We start from the raw sequence: 20,000 nt of genomic DNA, 5'->3' as shown, positions 1-20,000 counted from the left end.
CATCTAAACGTTTACTTATATTTTTAAAAAAATTAAAATAAAGATAAAAAATACATCTACACAAATATGCTCCCATACTTATTCACAAGTACATGCATATTTGAATATATAAACAAACCTATGTTTTAATAAATACATTTTTACACAAAAATATCCATACATCCAAAAAAACCATACGTAAATGCATATTTATATATTTAAAAAAAATAATATTGATAAGAGTCAGAACAAGGGTAAGAGTGAAAATATAAATGATAATGCGTATATGTACACAGAAAAATCAGTTAAAACACTTCTATTTTATGCAAAACACTAAATATGTATACACAGACACACACACACACACACACACACACACACACACATATATATATACATATATATATATATATCATCATCATCATCATCATCGTTTAACGTCCGCTTTCCATGCTAGCATGGGTTGGACGATTTGACTGAGGACTGGTGAAACCGGATGGCAACACCAGGCTCCAGTCTAATTTGGCAGAGTTTCTACAGCTGGATGCCCTTCCTAACGCCAACCACTCAGAGAGTGTAGTGGGTGCTTTTACGTGTCACCCGCACGAAAACAGCCACGCTCGAAATGGTGTCTTTTATGTGCCACCCGCACAAGCCAGTCCAGGGGTACTGGCAACGATCTCGCTCGAAAATCCTACGGGAGCCAGTCAGGCGGTACTGGCAACGGCCACGCTCAAAATGGTGCATCTCATGTGCCACCTGCACAAGAACCAGTCCAGGGGCACTGGCAACGATCTTACTTGGCTTGCCGGGTCTTCTCACGCACAGCACATTTCCAAAGGTCTCGGTCAGTAGTCATCGCCTCGGTGAGGCCCAATGTACGAAGGTCTTGCCTCACCACCTCAGCCCAGGTCTTCCTGGGCCTACCTCTTCCACGGGTTCCCTCAACTGTTAGGGTGTGGCACTTTTTCACGCAGCTATCCTCATCCATTCTCACCACATGTCCATACCAGCGCAATCGTCTCTCTTGCACACCACAACTGATGCTTCTAATGTTCAGCTTTTCTCTCAAGATACTTACACTCTGACGGGTATGCACATTCACATTGACATTACACATCCAACGGAGCATACTGGCTTCATTCCTTGCAAGCTTACGTATGTCCTCAGCAGTTACAACCCATGTTTCACTGCCATGTAGCATGGCTGTTCGTACGCATGCGTCATACAGTCTGCCTTTTACTCTGAGTGAGAGTCCCTTTGTCGCCAGCAGGGGTAAGAGCTCTCTAAACTTTGCCCAGGCTATTCTTATTCTAGCAGCTACACTTTCAGCGCACCCACCCCCACTACTAACTTGGTCGCCCAGATAGCGGAAGCTATCGACTACCTCTAGTTTTTCACCCTAGAATGAGATAGAAGTTCTTTCCTGTTTGTTTACAGTCTTTATTGCACCTGAACATCTGCCACAAACAAAAACTAACTTGCTAGTTAACCTGCCTTTGATGTTGCTGCACCTCTTATGTGTCCATAGCTTGCACCGGGTACATCTTATAGAGTTACTACCTACTCCTTTTCTACATACTGAACAGGGCCATCTACCTGAAGGGGTTTGTGTTTTATCTACCTTCCTACTTATTAGGATTTTGGTTTTAGCTAGGTTGACTCTAAGGCCCTTCAATTCTAGACCTTGCTTCCACACCTGAAACTTCTCCTCTAGTTCTGATAGTGACTCCGCAATTAGGGCAAGGTCATCAGCATAGAGGAGCTCCCAGGGGCAACCTGTCTTGAACTCCTCTGTGATTGCCTGGAGGACTATGATAAATAAGAGGGGGCTGAAGACGGAACCTTGGTGGACCCCTACCTCTACCCGGAATTCATTGCTGTACTCATTTCCAACCCTCACCTTACTGGCAGCATCTCTGTACATGGCTCGCACAGCTCTCACTAACCATTCTTCTATCCCAAGTTTCCTCATTGACCACCAGATAAGGGATCGGGGGACCCTGTCAAAGGCTTTCTCCATGTCAACGAAAGCCAGGTACAGAGGTTTATCCTTAGCTAGGTATTTCTCCTGCAACTGTTTCACTAGAAATAAGGCATCAGTAGTGCTTTTACCTGGCACGAACCCAAACTGCATCTCATCTAAATTGATTCGCTCCCTAATTAGTTGGGCTATGACCCTCTCTGTAACTTTCATAACCTGATCTAACAGCTTGATGCCTCTGTAATTATTTGTATCTAAAGCGTCACCTTTACCTTTGTAGCAGTTGACTATGATGCTGCTACACCAGTCATTGGGTATGACTCCTTCGTGTATCACCTGGTTCGTAATACGGGTGACTAGGCTATAGCCAACACTGCCAGATATTTTGAGCATCTCTGCAGTGATTCCTGATAGGCCGGGGGCTTTCCCTGTCTTCATACTCTTAATTGCTTTATCTACCCTGGTACTATCAACTCGGATAGCTGGTCCCTCTATTGGGTTGACATACGGCAGGCTCTCTTTCTCCCATTCATTCTCTTTATTAAGCAATCTATCGTAGTGGCATCTCCAGACCGCTTTCTTTGCATCCTCATTTAATGCAAGCATACCATCATCCATGCGAACACATCTCTCTCCTACAACATCACTATTCTCTCTCCTACACTGTCTTGCAACATGAAATACCTCGAGTCTTTGGTCCTCACGGCGCAGAACATTAGCAAATCTTTCCTTATCTGCTTCCCCTCTGGCTAAATAAACCTGTTGCCTAGCCTCCCTTCTGGCACATTGGTACAATTCCCTGCTACCACCGTTCTTCCAGATACACATTATCTCTCACAGATACACGCGTATATATAAAAAAAACACACGTTTAAGATGATTGCCATGCTTTTCCTGATGAGAAGGTTACAATTTTAATATCAAAGATCCCTATGGATCACACAGGTTGTAATCCTTTGAAACATATGTAGGAATAAAGTATGCAATTATAACATGTGTTTTCTCCAATCCTTAAATTCTTATATATATATATATATATATATATATATATATATATATATATATATATATATCATCATCATTTAACGTCCATTTTCCAGGCTGACATGCATAGGCTTGAAAGAAATGAAGATAGTATATCCCATACGTTTCGTTTTGTTCAGCTTAGTCCATTTTGTCTTTCTGTGATAGTGGTACATACCACATTTTAGTTATTGCATTTTGTTTTAAACCATCGATATTCTGTCCTATTTTACATTTCAAATGAATGTCTTGCATTCTTGTTTACCTATCTATCTAGTTAGGCAAGTCTTTTCTTTACCCTTTGTATTCTTTGAATAGTACTCTCATTTTACTATTTTTAATTTTTTTTGACACCCAACTTACAAAGATCTCTCAAGCCAGCAGTGTGTAAAAATTTAGACTTACGCCTTTTGTTAGAGCAGATTTATATATTGTATATATTTAGATAAGTGTATGTTTTTTATATATATATATATATATATATATATATATATATATATATTTTATATATATATATATATATATATATATATATATATACATATATATTTATGTATGTATATATATATATATGTGTGTGTGTGTGTATTGTGTACCGTCCGATCCATGTCAGTATGGAAAATGAACATTAAACAATGATGATATGCATATATTATATATGTGCGTGCGTGTGTGTATATTATATGCAGACACAAAGACACACACATATAAATACATACATATATATATATATATATATATATATATATATATATATATATATATATATATATATATATACATATACATACAGGTTTCCTTCAGTTTCCATCTACCAAATCCACTTACAAGGCTATGCTCAGCCCGAGACTATAGTAGAAGAGACTTGCCCAAGCTGCCAAACAGTGGGACTGAACCTAGAACCATATGACTAGGAAGCAAGCTTCTTACCACACCTAATAATGATTTTTAAATGATTTCTTTATTATTTATGAATTTAACAATGGTTTCAGATTTAGGCACAAGGTCAGCAATCTTGAATAGATGGGAAGTTAGTCAAGATCATCCACCCATTAATTTGACTGATACTTTATTTTATTGACCCTGGAAGGATGAACGGCAAAGTTGCCCACAATTTAATCAATTGCAACGATTTTAGCAGTGTTATCATTGATTGAATTGATCCAAAGGACATAGCTAAGTATCAAAGCCTTTTGTCCATCACCCTACCCTTTCTATCATTTTAAGTATTAGTTCTTTTAACATTCGATAGCTTCGGTAGATTCTAGTGTACAGGTAAATCCTAGACAAGACAGATTACTATAAAAAGGTGAAGATGGAATTGTCTCTCTTCCTTACTCAACTGCTAACTAAATGTATTTTATCTTATTACCTTACTTTAATTATTTTTGATGTTGAAAACATTTTAACTCATCAAACCCCACCATTTTATTGCTTAGATATGCAGTTAGCACCCCTTTAGAATTAAATTATGAATTAACCTTATTTCTTAGTGCCACATCATGCACTTTTACAAGGATTTCAGTATAGTAAGCTGGTTACTACAAACATTTGGACCAGGCTCTTGGTTGTAGATTTACACAATCTCTCAAACCCTTTTAATATTCTTTCTCTATTACTGTATTTATCCCTACTGCAATTATTTATAATGTTGATGGCATTGGAAATAATTGAGCCCATCTTTTTATTACAATATCAGATATCTTGGCCAAGTTTTATAGGGTAGACATAAGTCCAAGCAGTTATAGCCATTTCTTTTAACTTATACCCATCAGAAAAAAATAGTGGAGGCGCAATGGCCCAGTGGTTAGGGCAGCGGACTCGCGGTCATAGGATCACAGTTTTGATTCCCAGACTGGGCGTTGTGAGTGTTTATTGAGCGAAAACACCTAAAGCTCCACGAGGCTCCAGCAAGGGATGGTGGCGAACCCTGCTGTACTCTTTCACCACAACTTTCTCTCACTCTTACTTCCTGTTTCTGTTCTACCTGTCATTCAAAGGGTCAGCCTTGTCACACTATGTCATGCTGAATATCCCCAAGAACTACGTTAAGGGTACACGTGTCTGTGGAGTGCTCAGCCACTTGCATGTTAATTTCACAAACAGGCTGTTCCGTTGATCGGATCAAGTGGAACCCTCGATGTCGTAAGCGACAGAGTGCCAACAACAACATCAGAAAAATACTTGTGTACCATCTTCTTCAAACGTACTTAGTATGTTGTGCTTGCTCCTTATCTTTTAGTCATTTCCACTTCAGTCCTTACATTAAACAAGCACAGTCCTCAGAAAGATCATTGGTATCTATATTTTCCCATCAAATATTAACTTGCAGGTGTTCCTGCTAAAGTTTATAGAAATTCTTTTGTTCATTACATTATCCATGTTAACATCCATTCATTGTTTTTTATATGCAGTAAGCGTTCCTGGGTATTTGCCCTCACACCATCCCAATCATTTTTTAAAGTTATAAAACTATACTGTGTTCATTCACAAAAATCTCCTATATACACCTTGAATCATTAAAGATCTGCAGTAATAGTTAAATTATTTTTCACTAAAGTGGTCTAACAATAATGAAACATTTCTGCCAAAAATCAGCAGATTTAACTTCCTCTTATTCCATTTTTATTGATATAATTTGGTGTTAGGAAGGGTATCCAGCCATAGAAACCATACCAAAGCAGACAATGGAGCCTGGTGCAGCACTCCAGCTTGCTAGCTCCTGTCAAACCGTCCACCTATGCCAGCATGGAAAATGGACATTAAATGATGATGATAATGATGATGATGATAATGATGATGATGAATTTAGTCAAATAATTCAGTAGGGCAGTTAACTCCCCTGCCTTTCTTGATAAGAGTTATTAAGATAATGATTGTTCTAGCACCTTAACCTCAGCCACCTTCCATCATCACCTTTAGTTAAATTTAAATTTTCAGAAAAATTATTTCAGACACTATACGGAAATTTTATTAATTTGTTGTAACAATGTATTTTCAGTTTAACACTGCCATGTGGACCTTAAGTATTTTTAGCAGGGGTTACTTTGTGGAAGCCATTTAAATAAGACAACAGTTTCAGCTCAGCAGATGTTCAGACATCAATCACATCAATTTCACCAATCTTGGAAAACCTTCAAGAAGTCAGTCCAAGACCCTATCAAAATCTTTATTAGCAAACATGTTTTTCATTATCATCATAACTTTACCCTGTACTCCTCTTGTTTTATTGTTGTTGTTTAGCTTTGCTCTAACTTCACTAAGCAGGCCTATGACGAAAGGCATTCAGTGCCTCTTTGGTTCATCCATATCTTAATGTCATTTCATCTGTAAGAATGAACTTTGAAATACTGGTCCAACTCCTGCAAGCTAAATTTATTATTCATGCTAATATTTATCAGGACAACCTCTTAAGGCTACTGAAGTAGTAAAGAAGCTTACATTTTGTTCCTACAGGAATGAAATGAAATGTTTTTTTGCATTTATTTTACTCCAAAAATGTTCCCATCCATAATACAAATAACAAATAAAAGTCAATAAACCAAATAGAATTTTTAAGTATTGGGACATTGAAGTTGCAAGTAATTTATTTATGAGTATTTATTTATGTTTCATATTTCTTGTATTCCAGAATAATTCAACTATAGGCCGAGGTCTGTCAAAGTCTTCAACAACAGTACCCTCAGTAGCGAAACCAGGGCAACTTTCATTCCAGCAATCACACAAAGTATCAGATGAAGTTTTGCATGAACAACAAACAAAATGTCATCAACCACTACGTTGCACCAAATCAGAGAATTTTCAAAATCTTGTATGTTGTCACTATTTGAATGTTTTTTTGTTTTTTTTTATTTCACATTTATTTTTTTAATTTTTTTTTTTTTAACTGTCAAGAATATTTGGTGGTAGGTCCTAGATTATTCTTTTGGTGGGTTAGGGACTGACATAAAGATCTGTCAGTCAAAGATCTCATATGGCTTTGATTCAATGAAAATCACACATGCTCTCTCAGCTTTCATTATCACTTCTATTTCTGTTTTCTATGGTTGGATGGGTCATCAAAGTCTGAGTCTGTTCTTATTTTCAGTTGCTGCCCTCTTAGACGAACTGAAAAACCATTTCTCTCTCTCAAAAGGTTTCATTCTTCGCATCATTTCCTCAGCTAGAGGCCTTTCCTAACAGAGATTCAGCATTCCTAAGATCAGTTTTAGCCACTTCATCCCATGTCTTCATAAGTTTCCCTTTTCCACAGGTTTCATCCACTTTGAGTACCCTTCACTTCTTTATGCTGCTCTCATCCTCCATAAGCATCACCTGCTTGTGCCATTATAGTCTTCTCTTTCATACTCTACACTTGGTTCCTTTTATATTTAGTTTTTCTTCCAGTTTTCTGCTACGTTGTTCATATATACTAACATTACACATCCTGCAGAACATGCTAGTTTCATTTCTTTCTAGCTTACACAAATCTTCTGCATTCAATGTCCATGTCTTACAGCATTGCAGTTTGTACACAGGTAACATACAATCTGCCCTTCACTCTGAGAGAAAAATTCTATTGTTATGAGTAGAGAGATAGTAGTTCCTTAAATTTTTTCCACCCTTTTCTTAATTTGACAATTATACTTTCAAAGCATGCACTTCTGGTATTAATTAGATCACTTAGGTAACAAAAGCTATTCACTATTTCTAGGGAACCATCTGGGCATCTCGAGAGAATCTGTTTCATGGGTGCTCTTTGTGCTCTTGTGCATCTGCTGCATATGAGGTCTACCCTTTCTCTTAGCCTACTTGTAATTCCATTACATCTCTTGTGTACTACTGCTTATAATACTTAGTCAGACTTTATACATTTATCAATACTCAAAATAGATACCTTTTGTAGTGAAAATTTAGTAAAATAAAGGCAGAGAAACTATATAATGCACCTTAGAGTCTGTGAATCCTATATAACATTCTATCAGGCTGACAGAGGGACTACTTTGTGGTTGCTGAATATACTTGAAGCAGCAACCCATATCTCCCTCAAATCATACTCTACAGTCTTAAAAGAGGATGAGCACATTAGAGAATGTGTTCCTGGATGTACACTACTTAATAAAAGAACAGGTTGGTTTTGGCTAAAAGTCCTTTGATCATAGGTTTACATAATTGTGGTATGACTTATGACTAAACAACAAGATGTAACATTGTAAAGCTGGGTTTTTTCTAAAATATCTTGATCTCTCACCATATCTTCTGACTGAATTAGATTTCCTTCAATGATGAATTGTTTCAAAGCAAGTCTACCATTTTTTTTTTTTGTTTGGTTTTTGGTTTTCTTTTTTAATGTCAGAAGGCACAGGGTTTTTTGTTTTACTTTTGGAGACCTTCCCAGATTTCGTGATATACATATAACTAATGATTAACTATTTTGATACCAAACCACTTGAGAATATCTCTGGTTCTCTAATACAAACTTACTGTTTTATAGTGATCTAAATTAAAACCTTCCATCATGATTTTATGTTAATATATGTTAATATATGTTAATATATGTTCCAAGCGAAGGTGGCAAGCTGGCAGAATTGTAAATATGCTGGGCAAAATGCTTAACAGTATTTCATCCATCGTTACATTCTGAGTTCAAATTCCACCAAGGTCGACTTTGTCTTTCATCCTTTTGGGATCGATAAAATTAATACCTGTTGATCACTGGGATCGATGTAAGTGACTTAGCTGACTCTGTACCAAAATCTGAAATATATGTTCCAAACAACAGCAAAATTTTATTGAAACTGAGGCAGTGTATCTCAATAGGAATATAATAAGAAAAGAGTTAACCTAAATATCTGCAGGATGGAAACAGGTGTTTAAATGCTTGCATGATAACTCCACTAAAGGCTCTCGTGGATCAGGTAGTGATGTTAAACCAGAAATACATTGTTATATAGAATTAATCAAATTTCTCTATTTTTGTATATTTTCTAATAATTTGAGATTTAAGTTATTAACAGTCATCAAGAAAGTTAATCTTTTCACAAACCGCAAGAGCCCATGGAGTCGTCAATATTTAATTTATCTATCTTATTGTCTTGATCTTTTAATGTTTAATTTCTTAATTATTTATTTCTTCATCCATTTCAGACAAGACATCAGAAGAAAGACTCAATAATTTTTGATCAGAATTCATTCAACACCTTAAATATTACCTGTATTAATGAAGTTGAAGAAAATGATAATTCAAAGGAGATAGACATTTGTAATGATAATGACTTTCCAGAATTAATTAGTAGTAATGGTTCTGAAAATAACATCACTAAAAGGACAAGGAAACCTCGATGCAGTAAAAAATAATAAAAAAAAGGATTTTAAAATTGTTATTTTTAACCTGTTTCTATAATTTATTTTGTCATACGAAAATTTACTTCTGTGTGTTTTTGTCTTCAAGTTTCATGTACATATGTTTATTTTATCATTAAAACTGAAAAATGTTTTAATCTTAATCATGCATGTTTTTGGAGGGAACTTAATAGTATGGTTCTGGGTTTGCTCCTACAATATAGTTTAGATCCAGTTCCAGTGCATGTCACTTTGGGCAAGTGTCTTCTACTGTAAAATGGTACATCACATTACATTCTCTGAGCAAGTGTCCTCTACTATAGTCTTGGGCTGACCAAAACCTTGTGAATGGATTTGGTGCACAAAACCTAAAAGAAGCCTGCCATGTATATGTTTATGTCTCTTTGTCTCAATATAATTTTAATGTCCACTTAACTAATGTTGCATGGGTCTGACAGAATTTGTCAAGGAAGATTTCTTATAGCTGGATGCCCTTCCTCTTGCCAATTGCCACCTGTTTCCAAGCAAGAAAATACTTGCCTGTGGAAGACTGGAAATAAAGGACATCACTTACATGACAATGATGCTTATTTAGAAACTATTGCATGATGTCAAGACAAGGAGTCACAAACATGTATGGACACACACACATGTATATGTACACACAAGACGGGCATCTTTCAGCTTACCTCTACCAAATCCACTGCTCACAAGGCTTTGGTCAGCCCAGAGCTACAGTAGAAGACACTTGCCCAAAGTTTCATGCAGTGGGACTAAACCTGAAGCCACAAGGTTGCAAAGCTAACTTCTCAATTACACAGGCATACCTGCATTTATATATGTATGTGTGTGTGTATGAAAGAGAGAATGTGTATGTATCACTGTAATATAGAGACAGACTAGTTTATTTTATGTTATATCCCTTTATTTCCTCTTTCAGAAAAAGATACTCACAAATAAAACTGGTTACATTTTTACAATTAACTAAAACTTTAACTCAAAATTTTGGATAAAATTTATTTCTTGGATACAATATCACAGGCAAAGACCAGTACATGAGATAAAATGTGTATAATCCCAGCAAACTGATGATGGTTTGCATCAGCAAGAAAGTTCAATTTTATGTTAAATCTGTATTTAACAATCTGAAAAAAGAAAATAAAAACTGTATAAAAAGCATGTTTATAGAAATGATAAAAAAAAACACCTCACATTGTACCTATTTACAACTATATGAACTGGAATACTGGGGGTTTGTTGTCTTAGATTGAGACTAATTTTCTTGTATAAGTTGTCAAATCTCCGGCTGGAAGGCTACCTATAATCTCTATCTGGCAAAGTGTTCTGCTTGAAATGTTAGACTCTTCTTCGCCACAGCCAAAAAAATTATGCTACTGTTTGAAATTTTTGTATTTCCATATTATCCAATTATTTTAGATACAATTTGATCATTTTAAGAATAATCTTGTCATCCACAAACAATTTTTTAAATGTTGACAATTTGCCAATGTCTTACTGTTGACATTCAGAGAAATGAAATATATAAATTGCATAATTTTCAGCCCCTTTAATTATTGTTCTTTACAAAAAGTACAAAAAATCTTTACTTACCAGATACCTTAATTGTTACAGCAAAATGGTCTTTTTTTACACATTTTCGTACTGTACATTTTCCATGTAAGGTATCATTCCACGTTTCGCCAAATTTGTGACATTTATGGTCATGTCCTTCACATCCTGAAGTAGGTTTAAAGAAAAATCCCTTTATTTTTCTACCCCTTCAAATGAATTGAGAATGAAAAATTGCAACAAAGCTTTTCAAGTAATAAGAAAGAATGATTGTAGAATAATAATAAAAAGAGACAGCCGCTTTATAAAAAACAAATCGGAAATGATATGCTTACATGGTTAATACAGTGAACCAAGAAGTTTCAATTAATTGAGGCCACTCCCCCTGGTGAAGAGGATTGGCCTGCAAGAGTCCTGTACTGGTGCCATGTAGAAAGCACTCATGGCAGCACCATGTTAACAGCACCCAGCACACACTGTAAATTGGTTGGCAGTAGGAAGAGTATCCAACCGTAGAAACTAAGCCAAATTGGACTGGAACCTAGTGCAGCATTCTGGTTTACCAGCACAGGTCAAACTGTCCAGCCCATGTCAGCATGGAAAACAGCCATTAAAGGATGATGATGAAGTTATTGATTAATGCTTATCAAGAAATGCAAGGGAAACAAGAATTTAAAAATTTTCATACAATAGTTCTTTTGATAATATTGATTTTTAACATTTTGTGGTAGAAGTATAGTTGAATTAATCTCATCTAATTACTTTTGAGTTCAGTTCACTTTGATGGAATTTGAGCCTATAATTTAAATTGACATAACTATATATTGACAGCTTTTGGTTTTGAGAAATGGAATAGGAACTCGTCATATATACAGCCAATAAGGAGGGCCACCACAGAGTCATTTAGCCTGCTAAAAACAACAGCCAAATTTTCTTCAAATTACACTACCATCTTTTAAAAAATAGAAAGGAAACATTGGAATATGTATCAGAAATTAAGATGTAATGGTCACAACCGGAATGCCTTTGATCATAAATCTGTTTGATCAAGGTGGCCTTTGGACTAAACAGCAACAAATCCTTCACTGTTTCAGAACTAGAGAAGAAATTAATGTAGCAAAAACCAAAGTCTAAGTAAGTAGGAAAGCAGGCAAATCACAAATCCTTTCAGGTAGATGGCCCTGTTCAATCTGTAGAAAAGGCGTTGGTAGAAACTCCATAAGATGTATCTAGTGTAAGCTATGGACATGTAAGAGGTGCAGCAATATCAGAGGGAAGTTAACAGGGAAACTAGTTTTTGTGTGTGGACAGTGCATAGGTACAATAAATACTACAAATGTACAGAAAATAGACTCCATCAAATGTCAGCGGGGTAAGCTAGAAGTAGTTGGTAGCTTCCGTTATCTAGGTGACCAAGTCAATAGTGGAGATGGATGCTCTGAGAGCATAGCTGCCAGAATAAGAATAGGATGGGCAAAGTTCAGAGAGCTCTTACTTCTGTTGGTAACAAAGGGCTTCTCCCTCAGAGTGAAAGGTAGATTGTATGATGCCTGTGTGCAAACAGCCATGCTACATGGCAGTGAAACATGGGCTGTGACTGTCAAGGACATGCATAAGCTTGAAAGAAAAGAAGTGAGTATGCTTCGCTGGATGTGTAATGTCAGTGTGCATGTATGACAATATAAGCATCTTGAGAGAAAAGTTGGATATAAGAGCATCAGATGTGTGCAAGAGAGACAACTGCACTGATTTGGTCGTGATGTGGATGAATGTGGACAGCTGTTTGAAGAAGTGCCGATCTCTAAAAGTGGAGGGAAACCTGGGATGAGCTGGTGATGCATGATCATCGAACAATGGGCCTCACAGATGCAATGACAAATGACCAAGACCTTTGGCAGTATGCTGTGCTTGAGAAGAAGATCCATCAAGCCAAGTGAATTTGTAGTCATGGCAGATACAGGTGTCACGCAACTGACACACAAAAGCACCCATTACATTCTTGGAGTGGTTGGTGTTAGGAAGGGCATCCAGCCATGCCAAATCAGACTAGAGTCTGGTGCAGCCCCCCAGCTTAACAGCCCTGGTCAAACCATCCAACCTATGATAGAATGGACATTAAATGATGATGATGGTAATGATTTAAAATGAAATTTAAATTAAACATTGGCATAGATACATGTGTGTCTCATAAGACATTGGATTATAAGAGCACCACCTGTAGGTTTTGTCATGCAAAAAATAAGCAAAGGCAGATTTGTAAAAATGATCCACTTTTCTGAACAATATTCAATGAAGGATTTCATTGCAGTACTGCAAGCTAATAAAGAATATTTTTGCTTTCCAATGCAGAAAGATGCACCATCCATGGTCCCAATTTCATTTTAGATGTTTGGTTTTAGAGTTAAGTATTTTGAGTATGGTCACAGAGCTCTACAGACTGGATATGAAGTGTTAATACCTAAGTCAACTGATTGACATTTGATTCAGCTAGCTGCAGTTCTTGAAATGTAATAAATGTAGTTATTTACTTCTGTTAAATACTGACAAGGAATTTAGATATCTACATGAATAGATATCTATAACATTTAGTCTTGGTTAAAATAAATGAATTGGCAGTGCTCTAGCATGGTCACAACCCTAGGGCTGAAACATGTAAAAGAATAAACATTTGAAAGAAAAAAAAATTAGATAATTTAATAATTTGAAGCAATTCGCTCAACTTACGCATGTTAAGTTTCTTAACGACTAATTTACCATTTTTATGGAGGCAAGTGTAATCAATGCAATAATTTGTCCAGTGACTACCTATTGCTCTACATATAGCACCACTGTCACAAGCTGTAATAAAGAAAAAGAAAGTAAATTTTTTAGTTTACAACTATTACATCTATATTAATAAAAGTGATTTTGGGTCCTACGGAGGCAAAGTGGCTGAACTCCTTTCAAGTGTTGGGCCTGATGGAGACCTTTAGCTTTGTGACATGCTTGAGAAGACCCATTGAGACCTTTGGCATATGTCATGCTTGAGAAGAAGACCCATCAAGCCAAGCAAAATTGCAATCATGGCAGATACTGGTGTCATGACACGTAAAAGCACCCATTACACTCTTGGAGTGGTTGGCGTTAGGAAGGGCATCCAGCCATAGAAACCATGCCAAATCAGACTGAAGTCTGGTGCAGCCTTCCAGCTTGCCAGCCCTGATCAAACTGTCCAACCCATGCCAGCATGGACAACAGGCGTTAAATAATAATGATGATGAAATTCTGTCTGTCTGGGATCCCTGTATCTCAGTCTACATTTGCTCTCCATAGACATATTATATTTTTTTTTGGAATCAGGATTGAAAAATCTGCCTTTCATTTGGTTCTTGAACATCCAGCATTGGGATCTGATTTAAAAGCATTTGGGTTGCTATTTACTTTTACTGGTTTAAGCAATGATGAGGCATTGCCCAATCAGTGTGATCAGTTTTTAGTTCACACTCACTCTACATCCCTGTCTCCAGAACTGTTTCTGATGAAGTAGCAAATTGGATAGAGCTGGTCTTCTGTGTGAACTGAACTCATGATTGTGTTGTGGCTAAGGTAATCTCATCCAATGATTAGCTATGTTGAGTAGACTTCACCACATAACAATTGTATCATGAGCTTCAGCATACATTTTTACCTGTTCCACTCCCTCAATTTGGATTTCTATTCACATTTTTAGCAGCATTAGTTGCTAATAGTGAGCTACATAGAATCTAACAGCTTATCAAATTTCTTCGCAGCTTCAATATGGGAAAAAGTGTATAACTCTCAATACCAATAAATTGTCATTGTATCATATTGTATACTGACCACTTTTTGGTCTCTATACCGGCTGCTTACAGCCTAAAGCTTATGAACTTCCTACACTTAGATCACTAGATCTTGTGTGTGTGTGTGTTTGTATATATATATATATATATATATACACACACACATATATGATGAGCTTCTACAGTTTCCATTTACCAAATTCACTTACAAGGCATTGGTTGGCCCAGAGCTATAGTAGAAGACACTTTCCCAAGGTTCCACACAGTGGGGCTAAGCCGGAAACCCCATGGTTGCAAAATAAGCTCCTTACCCACACAACCATGCCTGTTCACTTTCTTCTCTACAACTGCATTGTATTTGTGGAACTAGAATTTACAAAGCACATACATTCCTATATGAAATTAATATAGCCAACAAGTCTTACCTGCTTTTATTAATTTAACTTTACCCTGCTGACAGCCAAATTTGATACACTTCTCTCCCCATTCATCACCATGTTTATGAGTGACTCCTTTATGTGTACAGGATGATGGAGCTAAAATCCAAGAGAAATTATTTCTTATAGAGAATCTTTCGATGTAACCCTATATAACCTTAAAGAAAATAGAAACAACAATTTTTTTAAGATAGAGACAGAGCAACACATTTCACGGGAGGTTATAATTAGTTATAGCAGCTTCAGTACTTGGCTGGAACTTAATTTATGAACCCCAGAAAGATAAGATTCAAAGTGGGTCCAGGTGAAACTTGAATTCAGAATGTAAAGGGAAATAACAAGCAACAGTTACCACATCAATTAATTTTATTACTATTATTATTAATATATGAAGGTGGCGAGCTGGCAGAATTGTTAGCATGCTGGGAAAAATGCTTAGTGGAATTTCATCTGTTTTTACATTCTGAATTCAAATTCCACTGAGATCGACTTTGCCTTTTATCTTTTTTGGGTTGATAAATTAAGTACCAGTGGAACACTGGAGTTGTTGTAATCAACTAGCCACCTCCCCCAAAATTTCAGGCTTTGTGCCTATAGTAGAAGGGATTATTATTGATACATGTACTAAAGGAATACAAACTGAACAATTATGTTTATTTCATTGAGTTATATTTGTTCTAACATCTCTGTCACCTCTAGTATTTTCAGGAACTATTCAAGGTTTTTGCTCTGGTACCACATCACTACCATCTTAGCTTTCCCAGATACACCCACTTTTACATACATGCAGAGTAACTATGTATCTTCTCTATAGCAAGGGAGCTCTCCTTGAACCTGACATTAAATCACTTTCTTACTCTTTCAAATACTGCTGCCACTTAGTCGAGAGGGTTTTCCCTTTTCCCCTTTTTACCTTCACTTCTTTTCTGTCTTGAAAGTTACTTGGCAACTGTACTAGTGTTGGTAGCATGAAAAAATGCACTGGCATTGTGAAGGACATCCAGCCATAGAAACCATGCCAAAGCTGACAGGGAGCACGATGTAACCCCTCAATGCATCCATCCCTCCATTCCTCCATACTGGTTTGTTTACATCCCTGTAACTTAGCATTTTGGTAAAAGAGACCAAATAGAATAAGTACCAGACTTAAACGACTGGGGTCAGTTCGTTTGACTAAACCTTTCAAGGTGGTACCAAGAATGGCCACTGCCCAATCACTGAAACAAATTAAAAATAAGATATAAAACATTGTTCTTTTTCATGGATCAATAAAACACCTTTTCAATACTCTTCAATACTTTAGAAAGATCATACCTCAAATATTATGACATCACCAGATCTGTTCAAATCATGTAACTCATGCAGGCATGGAAAATGAATGCTAAATGATAATGATGATGATGATGATGATGATGATATTTTGTGTGCAGTAGTTAAACCAGTGGTATCAAACTTGTTTGGCTTTGTGGGCTACATTGAAGCATAAACTAGATTTCGTGAACCAGATAGGAACAATTATTTCTAGAAACCCTATCATAATGTAGGCAAAACTAAACAGTTAAATAGGTCAATATACACTATAACAACTTTATCAAGGAAGTAAGGAATGAAATATTAGAACAGTTTGTCTGCAGAAATGTGTATATACACCACATAGTGTTTATATAGTCCTATTAAGTCCTGTGAATGTGCCAACAGATAGAAATTGCTCAAAGATGGATATGTACAGTTCTACAGTTCTTAAGAAGACTAATGCTTAACAGTTTCAGTTACAAAGCCTTTCAATAGCATTCATGTAATATCACTAGACTCCATTCGAATGAACATGTGCACAATCTCCCCCCCCCCCAATCTCTTATGTATTGATAGAGTTAAGGGGAAATAGTTCACTCCTTTTGATATATGGATTCATAAGCTTCTTTTTCAGTGATTGAGATAACGAATGATTTGTTAAGGTGCATTGATTTGATCAGAACAGATGTTAATCCCAATTCCTGTCAGGCTCTAATTCTGAGCCCATGCCAATGATATATATTTTACAGAATATTTAAAAAAATTTTTTATAAGGCTTTCAAATTTTTTTTTTATAAAATTGAACCAGCACCTTGATTAAATATTGCCATGGGACAGATCTGGCTTGCAGTCAGCTTGACACAATTGAGTTAAACTATAGTTATAACCGACCATAATTTTAATAGTTCCAAGGGTGCAACAATAACAGCAACAACAATATCTTCTGTTATTGTAGTGAGCCAACAAGGGAACCTCTATGTAGTCAGTCAACCTGCTAGAAGCAGCAACTAAATCTCCCTGAAATGACATTCCACATTATTAGTCTTAATAAGGAAAGGACACATCTGATAATGTAGTCTTAGATACCCTAAAATGACTGGATGGATATGATTGAAATGCCTTTGATTATAGGATTGCTCGATCAGGGCTGACACAGGGCTATAGACACCAACAGTGAATAGTAATTGTAACAATGACTGCAGCAGCAGTAGCAGCAGCAACAACAGCAGTAGCAGCAGTAATGGCAACAGCTTTGTTGTTGGCACTCCGTCGCTTACGACAACGAGGGTTCCAGTTGATCTGATCAACGGAACAGCCTGTTCGTGAAATTAACGTGCAAGTGGCTGAGCACTCCACAGACACGTGTACCCTTAACGTAGTTCTCAGGGATATTCAGCGTGACACAGTGTGACAAGGCTGACCCTTTGAATTACAGGCACAACAGAAACAGGAAGTAAGAGTGAGAGAAAGTTGTGGTGGAAGAGTACAACAGGGTTCGCCACCATCCCCTGACCGGAGCCTCGTGGAGCTTTAGGTGTTTTCGCTCAATAAACACTCACAACACCCGATCTGGGAATTGAAACCACGATCCTGCGACTGCAATTCCACTGCCCTAACTACTGGGCCATTGCGCCTCCACAATGGCAACAGCATATACAGAAGTAACAACAATAATAGCAACAGAAACAGAAGTCACCACAAATATGCCAACAATAACCATAGCAATAATAACAACAGGATAGCAAACTTCCGCAGTAACAACAATAAAAGGAATAACAGCAGCAACAACTATAATATTAACAATATCAATAATCAAATGAGGTTTGACCAGCTAGAAATAGCAGCCAGTTATTTTTTTTTTTTTCTTTAATCACATCATACCATCTTTAAAATGAACTGGTAAATACTTAGTAAAGTAACATACCTCCTGCACTGATGGAACACAACAGACTGGAAAGGCAGCAGACAAAGAAGAAAATCTGAGTATACATTTTTCTGAAAAAAAAAATTCCCCAGAAATTACTTGAAGATCATCATCATCATCATCATCATCATCATCATCATCATCATCATCATCAATAACAACAACAACAACAGCAGCAGCAGCAGCACTGTCAGAGTTGGAACCTGGAATGTGACAACTTTATATCAAAGTGGCAAGCTTGAAAATGTTCAGCAAGAGATGACAAGACTAAACATCAACATCCTGGGTATATACAAAACAAAGTGTCTGAATAATGGTAACTTCATCATCAATGATTTCAAGATGAAGTATACATGTGGTAGCAAATATGAAAAATTAGTAAGACTACTTTTAGATCCTGATATGGCAGAGTGTATCCTTGATACACTCTGTAAAATAGGATACACAGAGTGTATCCTATTTTAGTGCTGATTACATTCTCTGAAAAAAAAAAAAAAAAAGAAAAAGGTGGCGAGCTGGCAGAAACGTTAGCATGCCGAGCGAAATGCTTAGCGGTATTTCGTCTGCCGCTACGTTCTGAGTTCAAACTCCGCCAAGGTCAACTTTGCCTTTCATCCTTTCGGGGTCGATTAAATAAGTACCAGTTACGCACTGGGGTCGATATAATCGACTTAATTCGTTTGTCTGTCCTTGTTTGTCCCCTCTGTGTGTAGCCCCTTGTGGGCAGTAAGGAAATAAGAGTGTATCCTTGACTACTGGATAGTAAGTGAAAGAGTCCTGCTGGTCAATCAGCATAGACATCCATTTAATATCTCCACCATAGTTGCTTATGCACCCACAGCAGATAGCACTGAAGAGAATTCTGATGCCTTCTATGAGACCTTGGAAGAGCAAGTCAGATGAAAGTAATATCATCAAGGGAGATCTGAGTGCAAAAGTGGGGCATGGACAGAATGGCAAGCAGTTGGTCAGTATAGAATTGGTGAGAAAGATGAGTGAGCTGAGAGATGGATATGGTAGTGTGTGGTAAAGAATATGATTATTACAAATACATGGTTTAAGGAGCACCCTAGAAGAATTTATACATGGAGGGACCCTGGTGACAGCTCAAGAAACCAGATTGATTATATCTCCATCAATGGCAGATTTAAAAGATCACTGAAATATGCAAAAGCATATCCAGGAGTAGACTGTGGAAGCGACCATGTACCATTGGTGTGCACACTCCAATGTAAATTAGAGAAGTTGAAGAGAGAGAAGCACTGCAGAGAAACTGGATATTGAGTGGCTGAATAAGCTAGAGGTAGAGCTGGAGTATTTCATCAACGTAGAGAACAAATTTAATTAATTGATTGATAATGGCAAGGAGAATACCCAGGAAGTAATGAGAACACATTAGTAGAACAGCCCAGGAAATCTGTCCAAAGAAAATGAATAAAATGAAAAAGAAATGGATGACTGAGGAGATCCTTTCAATGATGAATAAAGGACTGAAGATCAAGAACAGGAAATCCAAAGAGTATAGGGAGTTGGATAGATTGATTAAATGGAAGCGTAGGGAGGCTAAAGAGACCTAGCTGAATGGACAGTGTGAAGAAATTGAAAGGTAATTTCCAATAGGAAACAAAGTACATCAGAAGATAAATGAGATCTCTGACAGAAAGACAGAA

The 20,000-nt window shown here is 36.8% G+C and overlaps 2 protein-coding genes across 7 annotated transcripts in view; one reads left to right on the top strand and one right to left on the bottom strand.

Moving 5' to 3' along the window:
- Positions 1 to 9,355, top strand: part of LOC106883999 (uncharacterized) — a 41,789-nt gene extending 32,434 nt beyond the window's left edge. For all 6 annotated transcript variants that reach the window (XM_014935172.3, XM_014935171.3, XM_014935170.3 and 3 more), the window contains exons 3-4: positions 6,618 to 6,797; positions 9,113 to 9,355. In XM_014935172.3, coding sequence (XP_014790658.2) covers positions 6,618 to 6,797; positions 9,113 to 9,322 — 390 coding nt within the window. In that variant the 3' untranslated portion in view covers positions 9,323 to 9,355. The remainder of the gene's footprint in view (positions 1 to 6,617; positions 6,798 to 9,112) is intronic.
- Positions 9,356 to 10,310: 955 nt separating this feature from the next.
- Positions 10,311 to 20,000, bottom strand: part of LOC106883997 (uncharacterized) — a 12,213-nt gene continuing 2,523 nt past the window's right edge. Inside the window, exons 2-6 of the mRNA XM_014935159.3 lie at positions 18,331 to 18,401; positions 15,102 to 15,212; positions 13,601 to 13,714; positions 10,919 to 11,044; positions 10,311 to 10,452 (exon numbers count right to left, since the gene is read on the bottom strand). Of these exons, the coding sequence (XP_014790645.1) occupies positions 10,445 to 10,452; positions 10,919 to 11,044; positions 13,601 to 13,714; positions 15,102 to 15,212; positions 18,331 to 18,397 (426 nt within the window). The 5' untranslated portion in view covers positions 18,398 to 18,401 and the 3' untranslated portion in view covers positions 10,311 to 10,444. The remainder of the gene's footprint in view (positions 10,453 to 10,918; positions 11,045 to 13,600; positions 13,715 to 15,101; positions 15,213 to 18,330; positions 18,402 to 20,000) is intronic.

This window comes from Octopus bimaculoides, chromosome 2, assembly GCF_046866305.1.
Source record: "Octopus bimaculoides isolate indiv1 chromosome 2, ASM4686630v1, whole genome shotgun sequence".
In the NCBI taxonomy this organism is placed as follows: domain Eukaryota; kingdom Metazoa; phylum Mollusca; class Cephalopoda; order Octopoda; family Octopodidae; genus Octopus; species Octopus bimaculoides.
This window is presented reverse-complemented; position numbering and strand designations above follow the sequence as displayed.